Raw genomic sequence first — 18,410 nt, forward strand, 5'->3', positions numbered from 1 at the left:
AAGTTTGTAACTACTTAAAGAAGTCGGCATGAATATGCATTTGTGTAGAATATTCTTAGTTGTTGGTGGGTGAATTTATGGCACTTTTCAAATTATAAAACAATAATAGCAAAGAAAAAGAACTATTTAATCTATAATAAAGTTAAAGTTTTCTCACTAATTTATTTTTTAATAAGTAACCTTAAACTACAATTCTAATTTTATTCCATGTATCTAAAAGTATACTTTAATTTTCAAATTTTACATTTCAATACTAATAAGTACTTTTTCTTGCAGAAGGCAATTACAGAATGATTTTTTTGTTTTTTTGTAACAAAAAGTTAATTATTCATATGAGTTGAGTTGTTTAAAATTTACAAGTCTGCAAAAGTTAAATCTAAAAGTTAAGTTACAAGTCTACAAAAGTTAAGCTTTTAAGTTCAGCTTAAGCTAAGTTTACAGTACTCAAATAAATGTCAAAATAATGTGAAATAGACTGAAATTGTTGACAAGCTGAGAAAATAGATCCTGCATATGTATGTATATATTTAGGGAACAATTCTATGTTGTTTTCAGCCATGTCCGTCTTTCAGCCCATCCGTCCGTCCGATCGTACTATCGTACAATAAGTGAAAAAATCAAACACAACCAAACTTTAAGAAATTGTTTCTTATTTATTAAGGACAACTGCTATTGTAATTAAATTATATCAAACAGTGAGATGTGGGGGAGCACGAATAATGTTAAAAGATAATTTCATATATTTCGAAAACTAGTTTTTAAACTCTTATCATCAAATTAGCTATACAATTGACATATTCTCTATATCATATGGGGGGTAAGATTAAAATAACAAAGAGGAAACTTTGTTACTTCTATCATTTTGTTTTGGGAATACCAATACGAGTCTTAAGCAACCTGTATATTTATACATATTATATATACAATATACAATATATATACAATATTTATATTATATATATATACAATATTAATATATATATATACAATATTAATAATTATATATTGTATATAATAATATATATATACAATATTAATATTATATATATATACAATATTTTTTGTCTGTATATATATATATATATATAGAACATTTAGAGACATTATATTTAAAAATATTAATGCTAATTAATATATATGGATGTTTATTAATTTTTTATTATTATTTTAATTTTTTGTTTTTGTTCAATTTTATTTTATTATTTTCAAAATATTTTGAATAATTATTAAATTTATTATAAATATAATTATACTTAAATTATGACTAAATTATTAATAATGTGAATATTTTTTTTTAATTTTTAAATATATATATATATATATACATATATATGTGTGCTTTAGACGTGATTTAAAATAAAAATTAATAATTTTTATTTGTACATTATTTTTATATTCGATAATTTTATTGGTATAAAAAAAACAATACAACAAAATAAAAAGAAAACCTTTTAGACCGGATTTTTTACCTTATCTTTATCGTATCTTTTCTACATATTAAAAAATTTTAATCAATTCGAAATTAATTAATTAATTTAATCTATTTTAAAAGAAAATTATTTTTACTTTATATTTTGATTTTAATCGCTTTTCTTTTTCAATAAATCAATTAAAAATTCAATATTATGTAATTTTTGATTTGTACTCAATTTATACATTTTTATTTTTAATTTAAAATAAATCACCAATGTATATAAAAATTAAACATAAAAATGGTTAATAATATGAAGTTTAATATTAACTAACCCTTATAAAATAATTGTTAATATTTAATTATTTTCTACTCTTGTAAAATAATTATGTTATTTTCGAAAATTCGAAAATAAAATTAAAATGGACAATAATCTATAAGGTTGTTTCTATAATATTAATTATGTAAATTGTAAAAATCTTGCCTGCATACTTACATTAATCGGGAATTTGGAATACCAACGATCTATGGTCGTCTTTAATATTTAAAAATTATCAAGTTCGATAGTATATAGTAAGGTTTCAAACCACCATTTATTAGTTTTTTTTTTCATTCAATATAAAAGAATAGAAGTTGTGTACAGAATTATGCATATAGAGACTATGTATAAACCATTATAGCTAGTAGTATAAATGTTAATGGATGTTAATATCTGACTTGCCTACAACACAAAAATTCTACGGCAATAAATTTGCAAATTCAAATATTTTAACAAATTAAATCCAATTTTTCTGCTTAAAGTAAAACAGAAATATTATCAAATTTATGATAAAATTTTTATGTAAACATTTTTTAATCCAATACGATAAAGCTAATATAGATACATATAGTAATATAGTAAATTAGAATTCCATTTATATTCCAAAAATTCGATTTTCTTTTAAGAAAATTATAGATGAATACTTCTTATAATAAATTCAATACAGCAAAAGGAGTATGTCCTTTAAATTCTTTTCTTTGCACAAAATGGTTAAAATTACATCAAGTATACAATTGTACATATAATTCGCATTTATTTTTACTAAATTATTGTAAAATTTTCAAATATAACTATTTAAAATAGTAGACGAGTAACCTTCCTTGTTAATTTCCATTTGAATTTGTTACAAGACAAAACTTCGAAAGTTTTTTGAAAATTTTATGTATAAATTTTGTTTTCAAACTGTTGATAAAAAATCACAATAGGAACTACGAAATTATGCTAACGTTCACAATTTTTAGAAAAATTATTAAAATGGCATATAAATTTAGATATTATATTGTTATTTATAATATAGGTATTGCAAAATTTTTAACAAATACAAAACATATTGTACTATTTTCGCTACCACAAAATTATAACAATTATATTTTAGTATATACAATCCACTAAAATAAGAATAAATAAAATCTATTGTATACTGTAACCATGTTTATTAAAAATTTTTTATTTTCCAAGTATTTACTAAAGTATTGAATCCAATTCTACCTGATTACAAATAACTTATAGTTTCCTGTGAACAAGTTTTTTAATTTAAATTATAAATAATTCAGATTTTTTGAAACTAAGGCGTACCATTTATATTATTTTGTATCCTGTAAGAAACATAAAAAAAAATTTTAAATATTTAAATAATTATTTTTTAAACCAAAAATCAATATAAGAAATTTAATAATGCATTGTAATATCAAAATAAAATATTGCTAAAAAAAATTTTATTTGTTTTAACAATTTTCTACATATCTCTCTAGCAACACCAGTTATTGGTAATCTTTTATTAAAATATGAACCTTTTTTTTTCAAAAACAAATTTTATTTGATTTTACTAATCAAAATTTTATGATTATTTTTTTTTTTTCATTTTTAATTTAAATTTAAATAAAAATCAAATTAAGAGAGAAAATTTCTCTTTAAATCGCTGTGTGTTGTTTCTTTCTTTGCTTATAATTAATATTTTAATATTTCAAATATATTATGATACTTGTGTATCACTCTTATAATAATTTAAAATAAAGATTCGATTTGATTTGACAGATTTTATATTTCTTTGCAATTTCAATTATTCTTTTCTATTATCAATAATATAACCCGAACAGCGACTTGAATCACAATTTTCAAATACTGTTAATTTAATAGTAATTATATTTCATTTAATCTATTACTGTAAACACCAAATTAGAGTAACTTAATTTCCCAGAAATTAATCCTATTAATGTTAATTGCAATATAATTATCTTTACTTGTAATAATATTCTTTTCTTGTCCGCATATACTGTTTCAGTATTTTTGACGGGAACTATAATTTCATTACATCTAGATATGTGCGGTTGTGTAATTGCAATGTCCATGATTTCGAAATGAATAAAATAAGTAGATGTAATTTGACACGCCATCTCTTATCATAAGATATAATTTCTATCATATTGTTTCCCTATTACAGCGTGTCGATGTAAATTTTCGATATATTAGTGCTTATGTAATACATAATCACAAATCTCATTTTAACGTGAAAGTACTTTATATTCATATAGCTTATGATAGCATATGTCTTAGTAAAATTAATTTAATTAAGCCATTATAGCTAGTAGCATAAAATTATTTTTCACCTAAATTTATGCAAAATTTTATGAGAATAAAAAACTTATTCAAGAAGATCGTTCTATCTATTTCTCATCTTATTATTCTTATTTCATCGTTGTGATCAACCAATTGTCAATTTTAACACACGACCGCAAAATTGAAAAATAAATTTATTTTATTTAAAGTTGTTAACCTTAATAATCAAATTTTAATAATTATTTTGCTTTTCTTAATCAAATATATTTATTATTTTACATTAATTTAATTTTTAATTATATAGTTTTTTATGTTTATATTTGTTTTAGTTGTGTTCTTGTTAATATTTTCTTTTAGAAATATCTTTTATAATGAGATCCATATAGACAAATTTTATAATTAAATAAAAAAAACAGAATCATTTATTTGAAAAAAAAAACTCTTAGAATTATTAAAAAATTAATAAGAAAAAAAAAACACCCAAAGTCATAAGTCTCATTGGATAATATTGATTTGATTTCTCACTGTAACAATAATAAGGTTATAAACATAATTTGAATGCTCTATGTCTGATATACTTCAAAATCTGACAACTGCAAATTTTTTTCTAATTACGTCAAGTGCAACATAATCCAGATGCAAATCACGACAGCAAAATTATAAATTTAACAGTAAAAACTGAAAATATTTTTTAATTAAACAACTTGCCAAAAAATAAAAATTTTCATGCACATTTCACAGATATTTCTCATTATTTTCAACTAATACAATTATAAGATAAGGCGTGAAAATTTTACTAAAACAGCATACTAAGTTTAGGTATGAAATAACCCAGAAAACAGTTCACATTCACACCATGAGGCGATATTTGTACTGCTTAATAATACAAACTACCCAATTACTTTCTTCATCTGTAAAACTATTATTTACATTTGCGTAGTACTCGTATCTTAACTGCTATACTCTTACTATTAGAGTACTACTATCCTCTTGCTATTACAAAAATAGTATTTATGTTGTATATTACATAGTTGTTGTTACATTATACATTACCATGGCAGTTATTGTGAGGTTTAATAGAGAATTATAATATATTATGTGATAATAATATTAATTGTAGATTGTTTATTGAATATAAAAAGAAATTTGAATGGTTGAATTGAAAAATTATAAATAGTAAATATAAATTAAATTTTCATAAATTTAAGAAAAATGTGTGCAGTTTAAATTTTTTTTTTTGAGTATTAAAATGAATAAACCAAATCCAATGAGACTTATGAGACTTGAACATCAAAAGAGAGAGAAAATAAATTGTTTCTGATATATATTTTAAATTGTTATAATAAAAAACCTATTGAATATTTAAATATATTTTACAATAAAAACTATTCCTATAAAAATTAAGAAATTCTTATACAAATTGATAGGAAATATTATTGGTGTAGGAAAAAATTAAAATGGCAATATTATCTAAAAGTATATTCAATACAATTAAACAATAATTTCATTTATGATAAAAAATTTTATAAATATGACTGTATGAGGGTCTAAGTCTCATTCATTATGTTAAAATATCCTAACACGTTTACTATAAACATAAAATTAACATTGTTAAAGAAATATATTAAATTCAAATTTTGAATAAGTACTCGTATATATGAAAAATAACTTAATTCACATATATTTAAACTTAATTCAATTCACTAAAAGAAACGTTATATGAAAAAAAAATTCAGTATTTATGCAAGCTGACTGTATATTAAATACACAGAATATGTATCCCAGTTATAATAATTAATCCTTCTTAGTACTATTCCCAATGAGAACCGGGCGATATATACGGTTTTCCAAAATATACATTAGCTTCTTTAATTTTAAATTTACAATACAGAAATTTTTGATGAGGCAACGGCACCAGTTTCAACTTTTTCAAATCCAAGCATTTCGTGTTTATACTAATCACGATTGTGTTAAACAAACTTCAATCATACTTTAATAATAACAAATATCTATATACTGCCGTGTTTCTCGATTATATATCTGAGGTCACAATGGCAAATTGAAATTTGGGACAATTTCATGCTTAATTCATTTAAGGATAGTTCTTTATAAATCAATCGTATACTAGTCTACTCAAATATATATATTAAAAACTTTTATATACCTATTTTCATTATAATTATGTCATGTTGATGTCAAATTAAAAATTTTATTAAAATTTAATTTTCATTCATTTTATTCAATTTTTGTTATTTTTTATTCAATTCATTTATAAAACATTTTTTTTTTTTTTGAATTATTTAAATTAATTAAATTGTATTATAAGAATTCTCATATTTCATGTTTGTTATAATTATTTTTTGTTTTGAATTTTTTTTAAAAAAATTTTTTCAATAATTAACAAAAAATATATAGGTATAATATATAATTATAATATGTATAAGAGAAAGTATATAATGTAATTGTAATAATTATAAATTATAACAATGCAAAATTAAATTTTCTTAAATTGAAAACAACTCATTCATTAAACTCATTAACAAATCATTTCACATAAAATCAATTTAAAAAATTACGAAAAAGAAAAATATAAAAATTCTGGTGATAGTGTCAAATTTCAAATATATATTCTAAAATTATAGTAAATTAAAGATTTATCAAAAGTATAGTAAATAATATTGAATAATTATTTTAAAACTATTTTTACTTTATATTATTATATATATATATAAATATATATATACATATATATGCAATTATATGCATATAGTTGTATATATATATATATACATATAACAGATATTAGTAATGAATTACGACATGAGAGCGTGACGGCATGATAAAAAATTGAAATTTTATAAATTTGGGCTTGTAAATTATTTCCTTTAAAGGAAATAACGCTTCGATAGTATAGGACTTCCACTCATTTTGCTAGAAAAATTGAATGTTTTATAAAAACAAAAAGTATTATATTATTAATTTTGTATAAAAAATTCATATATAATTAATATATTATATAACAAATAATAATTTATAGTTTAAAACTAATTTATAATAATATGATTTTTAATAATATTGTGATTTCAGTATATAATTTAAAATTTCTACATTGATTTTATTCTGAAAATTACAATCTATATTTGAATAATATCAGATGTTGATACACCTTATATGACGCGTCTTTAAAAATATGAATAGAAACGTAATAAATATATTTTTCGATTATGACATTCTTTAGAAATTTTATAAGCAGCGAAATTTTTTATTTTAAAAGTTATTCAAAATTGATTACGAGTATTATTAAAAAAAAACCTCTTAAGTTTATAATATTTTTTTGCATAATTACATATTTTTAATTTAGAGTACTAAAAGTTTTAATGCAATAAAGTGAAAAACTAAAAATGCTAAATGTACTTTAAATACAAATAATAATTTGGTCTAGTTTTCCCAGTACTAAAATGAGAAGCATATTTAAGCATATTGGATATAAGGGGATGACTGTACTTCCATTAATTTATTCTATAATTTAGAAATCAAATATTCAATAATCAAATAAAATCACAAACCTATGATATGTAAAAAATATATATGGTGAACATTCATACATACATTACATATATAATAATAAATTGTAACGCGATATACTAATTATTTAATAAGTACATATTAGTTTTCTTAATAATTTTTACCGTTATATAAAACCTGATTCTTCCTGATGGTTTTTGTGTGATCCTAAAAATAATATTTTAAAATATTGTTGTTAACAGGAAAACAGGAATTTTTTTAATTTGAATTTGAGTTCAAAAATTGCAATATTAAAGGACTAAATACAATTCTCAATGACTCCCTTCAAAATATTTTGCTTAAAAGCTCTTGACTTAAAGCAAAGCATTGGGTTTTATTTTGACTTTCATTCAAAATTTTGACATTCAAGTATCAAACATAGAATATGGAAAAAACGCATATCAGTTGTGACTTCAACATTAATTGTCATACTTATTATTTAGAAATTCAATTCAAACCATTCAATATGAAGATGTTAAACCTTAATAGAAATAGGTACAAACAGAATCATTTCAAATAAGGTCTTTTTTTTTTATCGTATATTTTCTGGTTTTTCAAACATAATTTTTATACTTGCACATATTGTATTTTTTAGAGAAAGAAAAAAACTTAGTCGTCATTATTAATAAAATTTTTTAGTAAATAAAAATATTTTTGTGTAAATATAAATTTATAAATATAATATAATATAAAAAAAATATTGTAGAGGATATGGCAACAAAAGTATCTGTGAACTTGTTCCTAAGATCGATATCCAAAATAGATGATTATAAAATGGTGAGTTTGACTTCCAACCAAACAAAAAAGAAAATTTAATTAAAAACAAAGAAAAAAAAAAGTAAAAAATCTAACTTAAAATTTTATAAAAAAAAATTTTTTTTTTTTTTTAATAAACATTTCACCCATGCGATATGACATTTAATATCTATGTAAAACGTGTAATAACGCTAAGCAATTAAAAAGTAAAAAAAAAAAAATTTTTTTTTTTTGTGTGTTTGTGTACTATTCTAACCAATTAACAAAGAAATATAGGAATATTTTTCACTATTGAAGAGATTTTAATTTTAATTTATGTTCTACCAATAAAATGCATAACAACTCTTATATAGTGCCCTTTTGATAATCTTGACTTTGTAACACAATTTGTACATGATACTAGACAATTTATTTTTAAAAGTTATTTCACTTTTATGTACATATGTGAATGCATACGCGTTAATTATTTAATATATAAAAAAAAATATTATGAAATATGTCGCATTGCGAATATCAGATTTGCGCAACTCGCAGACCTAAAATAAAACAAAACATGATATTCTTTAGCATTCACATAAGAGCACATAAAAAAATATCATGCATAGTTGATTTTAAAAAAAAAAAGTTAATTAAAAAAATATTTTTTTTCTGTCAATGTAACAAAATAACGCACAAAACGGAAATAAATTTTAATATTCATAAATTTAAAAAATAAATCTATTATATGTACAAATGACATTCAAGTAAAAATATTTTAGACTCGGACTTTACAATCGGACTTTATATTTTATTTGCAATTTTTTTGCTCTCTCTTCCCGTCTTCGAAAAAATTGCATTTTTCGTTTCACTCTGAGAAAAGATTCTCTTGTTTTCTCTTCTTAGAGAAAAAATTATTGCATTTTACAAAAGTTCTGTTTTTATTTGGAAAAATATTTTTGCTATTTCACGAGTTCACATTTACTGTCACTCGTAAAAATTTAAATGAACTAAATATCAGAATGGAAAACAAAAAAAATTTAGGTTAGTGAATCTTATGCAGTTTCATTCTAAAATATAAAATCAAGTGAATATAAATTGTATTACTTGTCCACTACCATAATATAAGCCGGCTAGTATAATAGATAGTACCGAGAATACATTCATTTCAAGTTGTATTTACAACTAAGTGTATATACAAGACCAATAATTATTCGTAGCTTTATTTAAGCTTACATCAAAATAAATATGTTGGGATCTGGTTGTCAAAAATTCAAATTTGTTATGTACCCTTGTAGTATATACCGAAATAAAGTTACAATGCAATATCTATTTTCATTTGAAATGCATAAACGATTTTCTTATTTGACCCATATGACACATATCACGTCTATTTAGAACGTATTTCTCTAATATTTAATTTTCAAAACAGAAAAAATTTGATGAGATCAGCACATAATCGACTGCAGTGTGTATTGTAGTATATTCATTGTTTTAATACAAAGAATTCAAATAACAAATTTCAAAGAAATCGATTGATTATTTCTCCAGTTGCTGATACGTGATTTCTTTCAATAATTAGGAGGCTCCGCGTAAGATCGAATGAAGCTTATATATGTAAAATTTCAAGTAAATCTGTTGAATATCCTCTTCATAATGATCAAAAATGTAAAATAGGCACACCAAAAAGAGCAGTTCCCGAGGCCTAATATATCCCCAAAATTGATCAATCCGTGTCATAGTCAAAATAAACTTTCATATAAAATTTCATCAAAATTTGTTCAGCCGAACTTGAGATACACGCGCGCACACACAGATCGACAGTTTATTAATAGTTTAAAGGACGGGCCTTATTAATAGTTTATTTACAGTTTCCTACCATGGGGAAGTGCTTTCCCACTGAAAATCCGATACACAAAATTTGTTGCCTTCACATAAAAAAAATTCAGAAATGTTATATTTTTCCAAAATTAGCGAAAAAGTAATATCAAAAAAGAATTCTAAAGAAGTTTTTCTGACTCCAAAAACTGAGTGGCTGTTTTTTGCATATTTAGAAAGACGCTTTCAACTAGAAAGAAAAAGTTTCGCGCATTTATTCCATTAGATGGCATTTAACTTTTGTGTTATAGATTAATTACGAGTATACTTCTGTTTATATGCAATAGGATTTTCGTAACAAAACAAAAGAGTAAAAGATCATGAGTGGCTGTTTTTTGCATATTTTTTTGCATCTAAATTTTTAGAAAATTAGCAATACGTAAACCAGAGAACATACCAGATTCCAGTGATTTAAAATGAGAAAAATATTAAAGGTCTTGTAATTTAAAATTTCATTAAGATAACATTTTTATTGTATTAAATAAAGGGCAAAAAAAGAAGTGTGCATTTTATTACGGTAGAGCATAAAGAAAGCAACCAATAAACCCAAATTTGTCTAAATTTATTAGTATGATTAAAAAAATGCCAAAAATGTCGTGTAACCTAATGAATTCTATTATTTTTGCAAAAAATTTTATCCACAAAATTTTATACAATTATTAAATTGAAATTTTCACAATAAATAAAATTATTCAAAATTATTTTCTAACTATTTTTCAATTTCTCAAAAAAAATTGTTAGCGTTTTCTTATTTTATTTAATCCTAAAAAAAAAAACTTAATTTATTTATGACATCCAAAAAATTATTAATATTTGCTTTCCATTTAAGATTAATAGCACTCTAAACATATAATAAACACTCTAAACCATGGACGTCAAAAGTGCGGCCCGTGGGCCGCACGCGGCCATTTTGTTATTTTGGTGCGGCCCTCTAAAACGAATTGTTAAAATATTATTATGGTTTTATTATGATAATCTACTTGCAATTCTACGATTGGCTACTACAAATATGCAACCCAATATTTTAAGACTTGTTCAACAGAAGCAGTGTCACTCAGCTCCCAGCACTTTTAATAAAAAATAAATAAACGTTTATACACCTTAAAAATTGAATTAATTGTTTTATTTTGTGGCCCTTTTGTCATACAGAATATTGGAAATTGGCCCATAGTTTCAAAAGTCTTGACATCCATGCTCTAAACACATAAGACGCTTTCAACTAGAAAGAAAAAGTTTCGCGCATTTATTCCATTAGATGGCATTTAACTTTTGTGTTATAGATTAATTACGAGTATACTCCTGTTTATATGCAATAGGATTTTCGTAACAAAACAAAAGAGTAAAAGATCATTTCATTCACATTTTTAACTCACACTCCGATAGAGTTTGGAGTGTTATGTTTCTTTAAGAGGAACGCAAATAATATTTTCGTAATATTTGATCTAAAATTATTAGATTTTAAAATAAATAAATTATTTACTCATATTTTTATTTCCATAATATTAATTAAAATAAGAAATCGCTTATTATTTTATAAATTTATTGGCACATACACTTACACAAAATTGTTTTCACATCACCAATATATAAAATTCATTAAGTTATAGCAATATAAACGACATTTTAACATTCTTAATGGATCATATTATAGAGTTTGGCAAATATAAATTGATAACAATAAGTTGCAAACATAATATCAAAATATATTATTAAATATTGAGCAGTTTTTTTTTTACAAATTTAATACAAGTTTCAAATTGCAAGATTTGCAAAAAAAAAAACCAATGAGTGATTAATTTTAATTTTAAATATAAAGTGTAAAATTTTTTTAAAATAATTTTGGAAAAAATTTGATGTGTGAATATTTTACAAGATTTTTTTTCGCTTCAAAGAAAAATAAAATTATTAAGTATTAAATTAAAAGTTTCTTGGTGATTTTAACATTTTTTATTAGGATTCTAGTAATTACCATTCTAAGTAACTGTAAATACTTCTAGTATTACCATAATAACTAATGAAAATAAATGATTTAATTCTATATCCATTACTTTTATACTTTGAAAACTTTGTACTGTAGTAAATCACGGTCTAGTTTCCGAACAAAAATTCCCTCTCATACAATTTTTCATTCCTATTTTGTCCGTGGCCAAATAGAGAAATAAATATTTTCAGTAATTGTGCTCATACATTATTAATGAGAATTAAATCATTCACAAAATTAGAACAAATTTTAGGAATAACCCCAATAAAAGTGATAAATGGAAAATATCATTATCTAAATTTGAAATAAAATTTTCTATAATATTGGGGGTGGAAAAAAAAATGTTAAAATCAACGAAACTTAAAATTTTAATTTAACCCTTTATTCAGAAAGGTATTTAAAAAATAAGGAATTAAATAAATAAAGTAGAAAAATATATACATATATGTATATGTATCTTATAAAATTCCACAATTCTTCGTTATAATCTTGTGTATTATTCTTAATTTTAATTATTGCTTTAATGTATATTAAAAATAACGCTTATTTCAAAAATATTTAATTCGTAAAAAAAAATCTGATGTAATCCACAAATTTATTCTAAGCAAAAGTAAAATTGACAACAACGGTAAAAATTATTAAATTTTCTTGGTGCGATTGGGTATTTTTGATAATACCCAGCTCTATGATTTAGTGTGAAAATTGTAGTCCATTTTATGTACAAGTATAATGAAACATAGAAATTCTTTTGCGTTCTATTTTAAGACTATACCGTTGCAAAACTAAGATTATTAAATAATAAACGCAATTTTAATATTATTATTTGATGCGTAAACAAATCGTTAACTGAACACTATTTGTCAGCAAATGTCAATTTTCTATTAAAATATACTTTTAAATTAATACTAAATGTTTTAAAATTAGTTCAATAAAATACAATCATCAGATTTGTCTGCTACCCTTCATTGGGGTTGTCAAATGCAAGTGCAGGCTGCATTATTACAAAAAAAAAACATTTCGATTGCAAATAAAATAAATGTTAACATTCCTGAAGAGACAGACATATTATATGTTATGGAATCTTCCAGCATAGGAATACATTTACACTTTCAATAAATTAACATATGAAAAACTCCGAAATGTAAAATAATTTTTCAGATTACATCAGATTTTATAAAACAAAATCAAAATATTAAAACTATTAACACATACGCTTTAAAACTGCTTTTAAAAATTTCCAAATTTATATTATAAATCAATTTAAAATCACTCGTACAAAAGTTTTTTGAATTTTTTATTTTTATATACCAAAATTTAATTATTTGATTTCCCAAAATAAAACTATATTTTATTTTTTTTTTTCTATATTAAAATTGATTTAAATTTTAAATGTAAACCCTTAAATTTAAAAGAACACTAAAAAGTGTGATAAAATGTATTTAAATTAGAAACACAATGCTGCACACATTATATATACATATATAATATAATTATATAAAATAATGTTTATGAATAAAATTTCACCATTTTAATGTTCAGAAATATTATATTTTTCTAATATCATAATAATGTGCTATCAACTAATACTAATTTTGGGTGTCAGATTAGTTGCAAATGCAATAGCACACAGATAAACGACTGAAAGACCACACAGAAATTATTCTAAAATTATAGTTTACTTACGTTTCCGTAGTATGGACAAATGCATTCCTGTCAAAAATTCGACTTACGAAATTTTGTGCCATTTTGTAATTGTTTAACGCAACTGATTTTATTTCTAAATTATTAAAAAAATAAATATAGAGTTACCAATTAATAATAATAAAACTTCAAATGTAAAATTTATTTTAAATTTATGTCAGACATGAATATTAAAATTTTTAAATTTAGAGAATGCAAAAATGTTTTATAATTTTCTTAAATCTGATCATAAGTAATATCGGACTAAAAGTACAATACAGTCTCAGATTGAAAGTAAAATAAATTGTTTTAAAATGGTGGTGGTGAGATTTTATTATACAATTAAACGCATCTAAGTAACTTCAATAGTATACCAATATACGAGTTATAACATTTATACCAGTATTTTATTATAATTTTTATTTCAATTTTAAAACTACATTATATCTGAAATTTTATGCCTTTCAGGAAAATACACATATAACTGTATTGAAAATAAAATTCAATAAATTATATATCAAAATATAAACACAAAAAAAAAAAATATAATTGTAAAATAATTTTGAAAATAAATTAATAAATTAATTATGTAATATAAATGCTTTAATTATATATAAATATTTATTATGTATATTTAAAATTGTCAAAAAATATTTATTATTAATACTTAACAAATCTTAAATAATTGAATAATATTATTATATAAGAATATTTAGAAAAGAAAAATTAGTTAATAAGCAAGATTTTCTAATTGTTAAATGGTTAAAATTTCTTCAGCTAAATGTTTATTTATTTAATGTAAAAATTTTAAAATATCTGTAAATTAAATGATTGCGTCTCCATTTATATTGAAAACTGCCATGTACCTATAAAACTCTTGAATGTATATGATAAGTCATACAGAATTTATGAAAGAATTCTAACTATACAGAAAAGCTATTGATTTACTAAGCTATAATAATGATATTATTAATATTCGTAGATTATATTCAAAGTTCGAATTCTCGAGATTCCAATTTGATTTGAAGAAAATCAAATTTTTAATAATTAAAAATTCGGACAATTGATTTGTACATGATTTATCAGAATTCTTAAGAAGAAGTAACAGAAAATTAATTTTGATTTTTGGTCGCTGTTATAGTAAATGGTAATTTAGGATTTTTTCCGATCCATATTGAAATATTTTTCTTACTTCTCATTTCTTTATATTCATAAGGTAAAATGTTACAATAGCCTCATTAAAATGTAAATAAAACTATTTTGGATACAAATTTCGAATCCATCCTCAGGGCAACCCCGTTCCAATATATTTTACATGAAAAAATCCAAAATTTGTTAAAAAAATTATTAGTTTTAACATATTTTAGAGTCTTATATTAGTGCCCAACTTAAATGACGACGTACTGTGTACATTTTTTTTTTTCCTAAAAGTATTGTATCTTTTTACTAGTAACTTTTAAAATTTGAAATCCAACAAAGCGTACAAAACTTCTTTTGTTTTGTTTCTCCCTATTTAATTCTTTGGTTGATGTCATTATGTAAAAAAGCTTGTTATAAAATTTTGTTTGTTTTATTTCTTTTAAACAAATAATGACAACAAGCTTATAAATTTTTATAAGCTTAAATTTTTCCACCAAGTCGTATCGAAATGTAAATTAAAATATCGCGGACGCAGACTCCGAACCGGCTTACTCCAATAAAATTTACACAAAAAAAACATCAATATAATTTACAAACGCGAATTAAAAATATCACGGACAAAAAACCAGATGCAAATTCGTAAATTTTAACAGATTTAATCGCATAAAAGAATACGTTTATTGTTCAAATTGTGACTGATAAAAATCGTGATGAAAACAAATGCTTCCTTCTTTTGAGTTTGTTAGAATTGTTTCCTCTCTTGTACGCTACTAAATAACGTATATTGTAAAAAAAAATTAGTTTTAAAAAACTAACGATAATGTATTATAAAAATATCCCGGGTAATATTGTACCCCTATATAGACGGATATTAATTTGTGAAAACAGCGGACGGTTGAAAGAGTAATATTATATGTAAATATCATCCGAATTAAATATTTTTGTAATCAGTGTTGTCGCATTCTTAAGATAAAATTAATTATTAATTCCTGATAATTGCCAATCATATCATTTTGACAATTCATGATATTGAGATCAAATTTCCTAATTTTAAATTATATTCATAATATTATATTTTTTTTTTAAATTATTTGTATTACAATAATGCATATAATATTAAAGTTTAATTAGACAATTAATATCTAAAATTTATATAAAAAATATTTTTAAAGAATTTTAAAATCGAATGCAGAAAATAGAAGAATCATCGAAAATGAGGTAAATACGTCAAATTAATCAATAAAATACCATATAGTTATATAAAAGGTAATTAAATTTTAGTGAGTATATATATTTATACATAAACATATACATATCATAATATATAGATATGAAATTATTAAAAAATTTACCATATAGCTTCCATATTAGCATTAAAATATCCAATTTTCCAAATCATTTATTTATATAGTTTCAATCACATAATATAATACATACTATCAGTTTATATTATAAATAATCAATTACTTATCTTTGTATCTCTATTATACTATATACATATATATATATATATGATTAGGTGATTAATATTTAAAATAATTAATCATTATTTATAATATATTATTAAGCATTAGTTAAGTAATGGAAAATTAACCGGGTAATGTAGTAAAAGATTGCAATATTAGAATATTTTCTCGATATTTATTTGCGATACTCAAATATCGACTGCAACAGAAAGTTTTGTATAAAAAGTTTAATTTAAAACTGTCAAAAGGTTTTTAAAAAATCTTAAAATTTTCTTTCTTTTATTAATTTAAATTAATTTAAAATATTTGAATTTTTAATATTGTCAATTTGTTATTGAAATATTTTTTAAAATTTAAAAATGAAATCAACGAAAAATTAACGATGGTAAGAATGAAAATTTGAGATATGAAAATTATAATATTATGTTTTCCATTACTAAAACCATCCCTAAATATCCTTTTTTAAGCCTTTTATATACCCCACTTAACAATGAATGAGTTAAGATAGAAAATGAAAATAGAATTCACTCCAACTAATATAAAAAAATAATTCTCAATTGATTTGTTCATTAAATAAATATTTGGTATTTATGTAACAAGTAATTAAATATTCGTAAATTTTTTATGCTTAAATTAATTAGTATCAAATTATTGATATCCTTATATAAAGGAAAATTATCCACTAACTCTACTCGGATACCGTGGAATGGGGTATCAGGTATAATATAAGAATATAGATTATATAAAGTACTAGTCACTATTAGTGACCTATAAAATAGAATAAATCATTTATCGCAATTTTGTTATACAATTTGATAAGTTAAATTTTAAAAAAGTTACTCAATCTTTAAAATTAATGTCAAACATGTTAGAACTATGAGAGGAACGAAGCGAGTTCGCGGAATTTAAAAGGAACCCTAACAAATTTATATCATCATTTCTAACAAATTTATATCATAATTTAAAAAAAATATGTAACAAAATTCATTACACTTTTTTTTAGTATTTTTGACGAATAAATTTAATTTCTTAGTTATTACAATATTTCAAAATATTTGCATTTTTAATAGGCGCTCTATAAATTAATATACAATGAAAACACTCTGAATATAATATGAAAATTGGTAAACATATTAAAACTCTTTATTCCATGCCTTAACTATTGAACCTTACATATAAAATACGTATTTACAAAATTAAAAATAGATCTGAAATCTCTGCAGAATAATTTAAAAACAAAATTTAAGCTACTTAATGTATGAACACTTTCTAGTCTACAATATGTAAGTTAACACCAAAAATGCAAACATTCCATAACTCACGTTAGACTGCCACGTGTTCACGCGTAACAAACAAAACATTCCAAAATATTTTCCCACAATAATGTTCACAAGAATGTTGCAATAGGCAAATATGCTTATTTAGCATATTTACATTATAAATATTAGCACTTAAGATTTAAACATTGTTAATCGTCAGTTAATCGTCTGTTAATCGTAAAGTAATAACAGTTAGCATAACACCTTCTTATTCTGTTATATAGTGTAATTTAAATACAGAAAAAATAAAAATAAATCAGAATTGAAATTAAATTTGTGTTTTTTTTATAAAATAACACAGTAATAATTTTAATTTGTACTTATATTAAATTTATTTATGGGTCTAATATTATAGTCAAATACTTCTTGTAAATAAAAGACTTATTAATTTAAATAAATAATTCTCTATAAACTATTGGAACACATAGTTACGTGACCCGTATGGGCATTATACTTTCAAATTTGAAACAATTATAATTTAATTAAAATGAGAGAACTAATATAATTAAAATGATATAAAGATTATTTCAAAGATAAGCAGCCTAAACCTCATTAAAAATTAGATAAAGAGCCTTTGAATTTTAAAGATAGGTACATAATGGGATTTCCTTAAGTTTCAGCATCTTTCTTCCACTTCAAATAT

The 18,410-nt window shown here is 22.1% G+C and overlaps 1 protein-coding gene across 19 annotated transcripts in view; it reads left to right on the plus strand.

Moving 5' to 3' along the window:
• The window catches only part of LOC129609907 (glutamate-gated chloride channel), a 161,957-nt gene that overhangs the window by 105,289 nt on the left and 38,258 nt on the right, over positions 1–18,410 (plus strand). For 8 of the 19 annotated variants that reach the window (XM_055522160.1, XM_055522168.1, XM_055522165.1 and 5 more), the window contains one exon: positions 8,278–8,348. The exons of the other annotated variants lie outside the window; for them this stretch is intronic. In XM_055522160.1, the coding sequence (XP_055378135.1) occupies positions 8,278–8,348 (71 nt within the window). The remainder of the gene's footprint in view (positions 1–8,277; positions 8,349–18,410) is intronic. 19 annotated transcript variants of the gene reach the window in all.

Source organism: Condylostylus longicornis, unplaced genomic scaffold, assembly GCF_029603195.1.
Source record: "Condylostylus longicornis isolate FDR11 unplaced genomic scaffold, ASM2960319v2 ptg000040l, whole genome shotgun sequence".
Lineage (NCBI taxonomy): Eukaryota > Metazoa > Arthropoda > Insecta > Diptera > Dolichopodidae > Condylostylus > Condylostylus longicornis.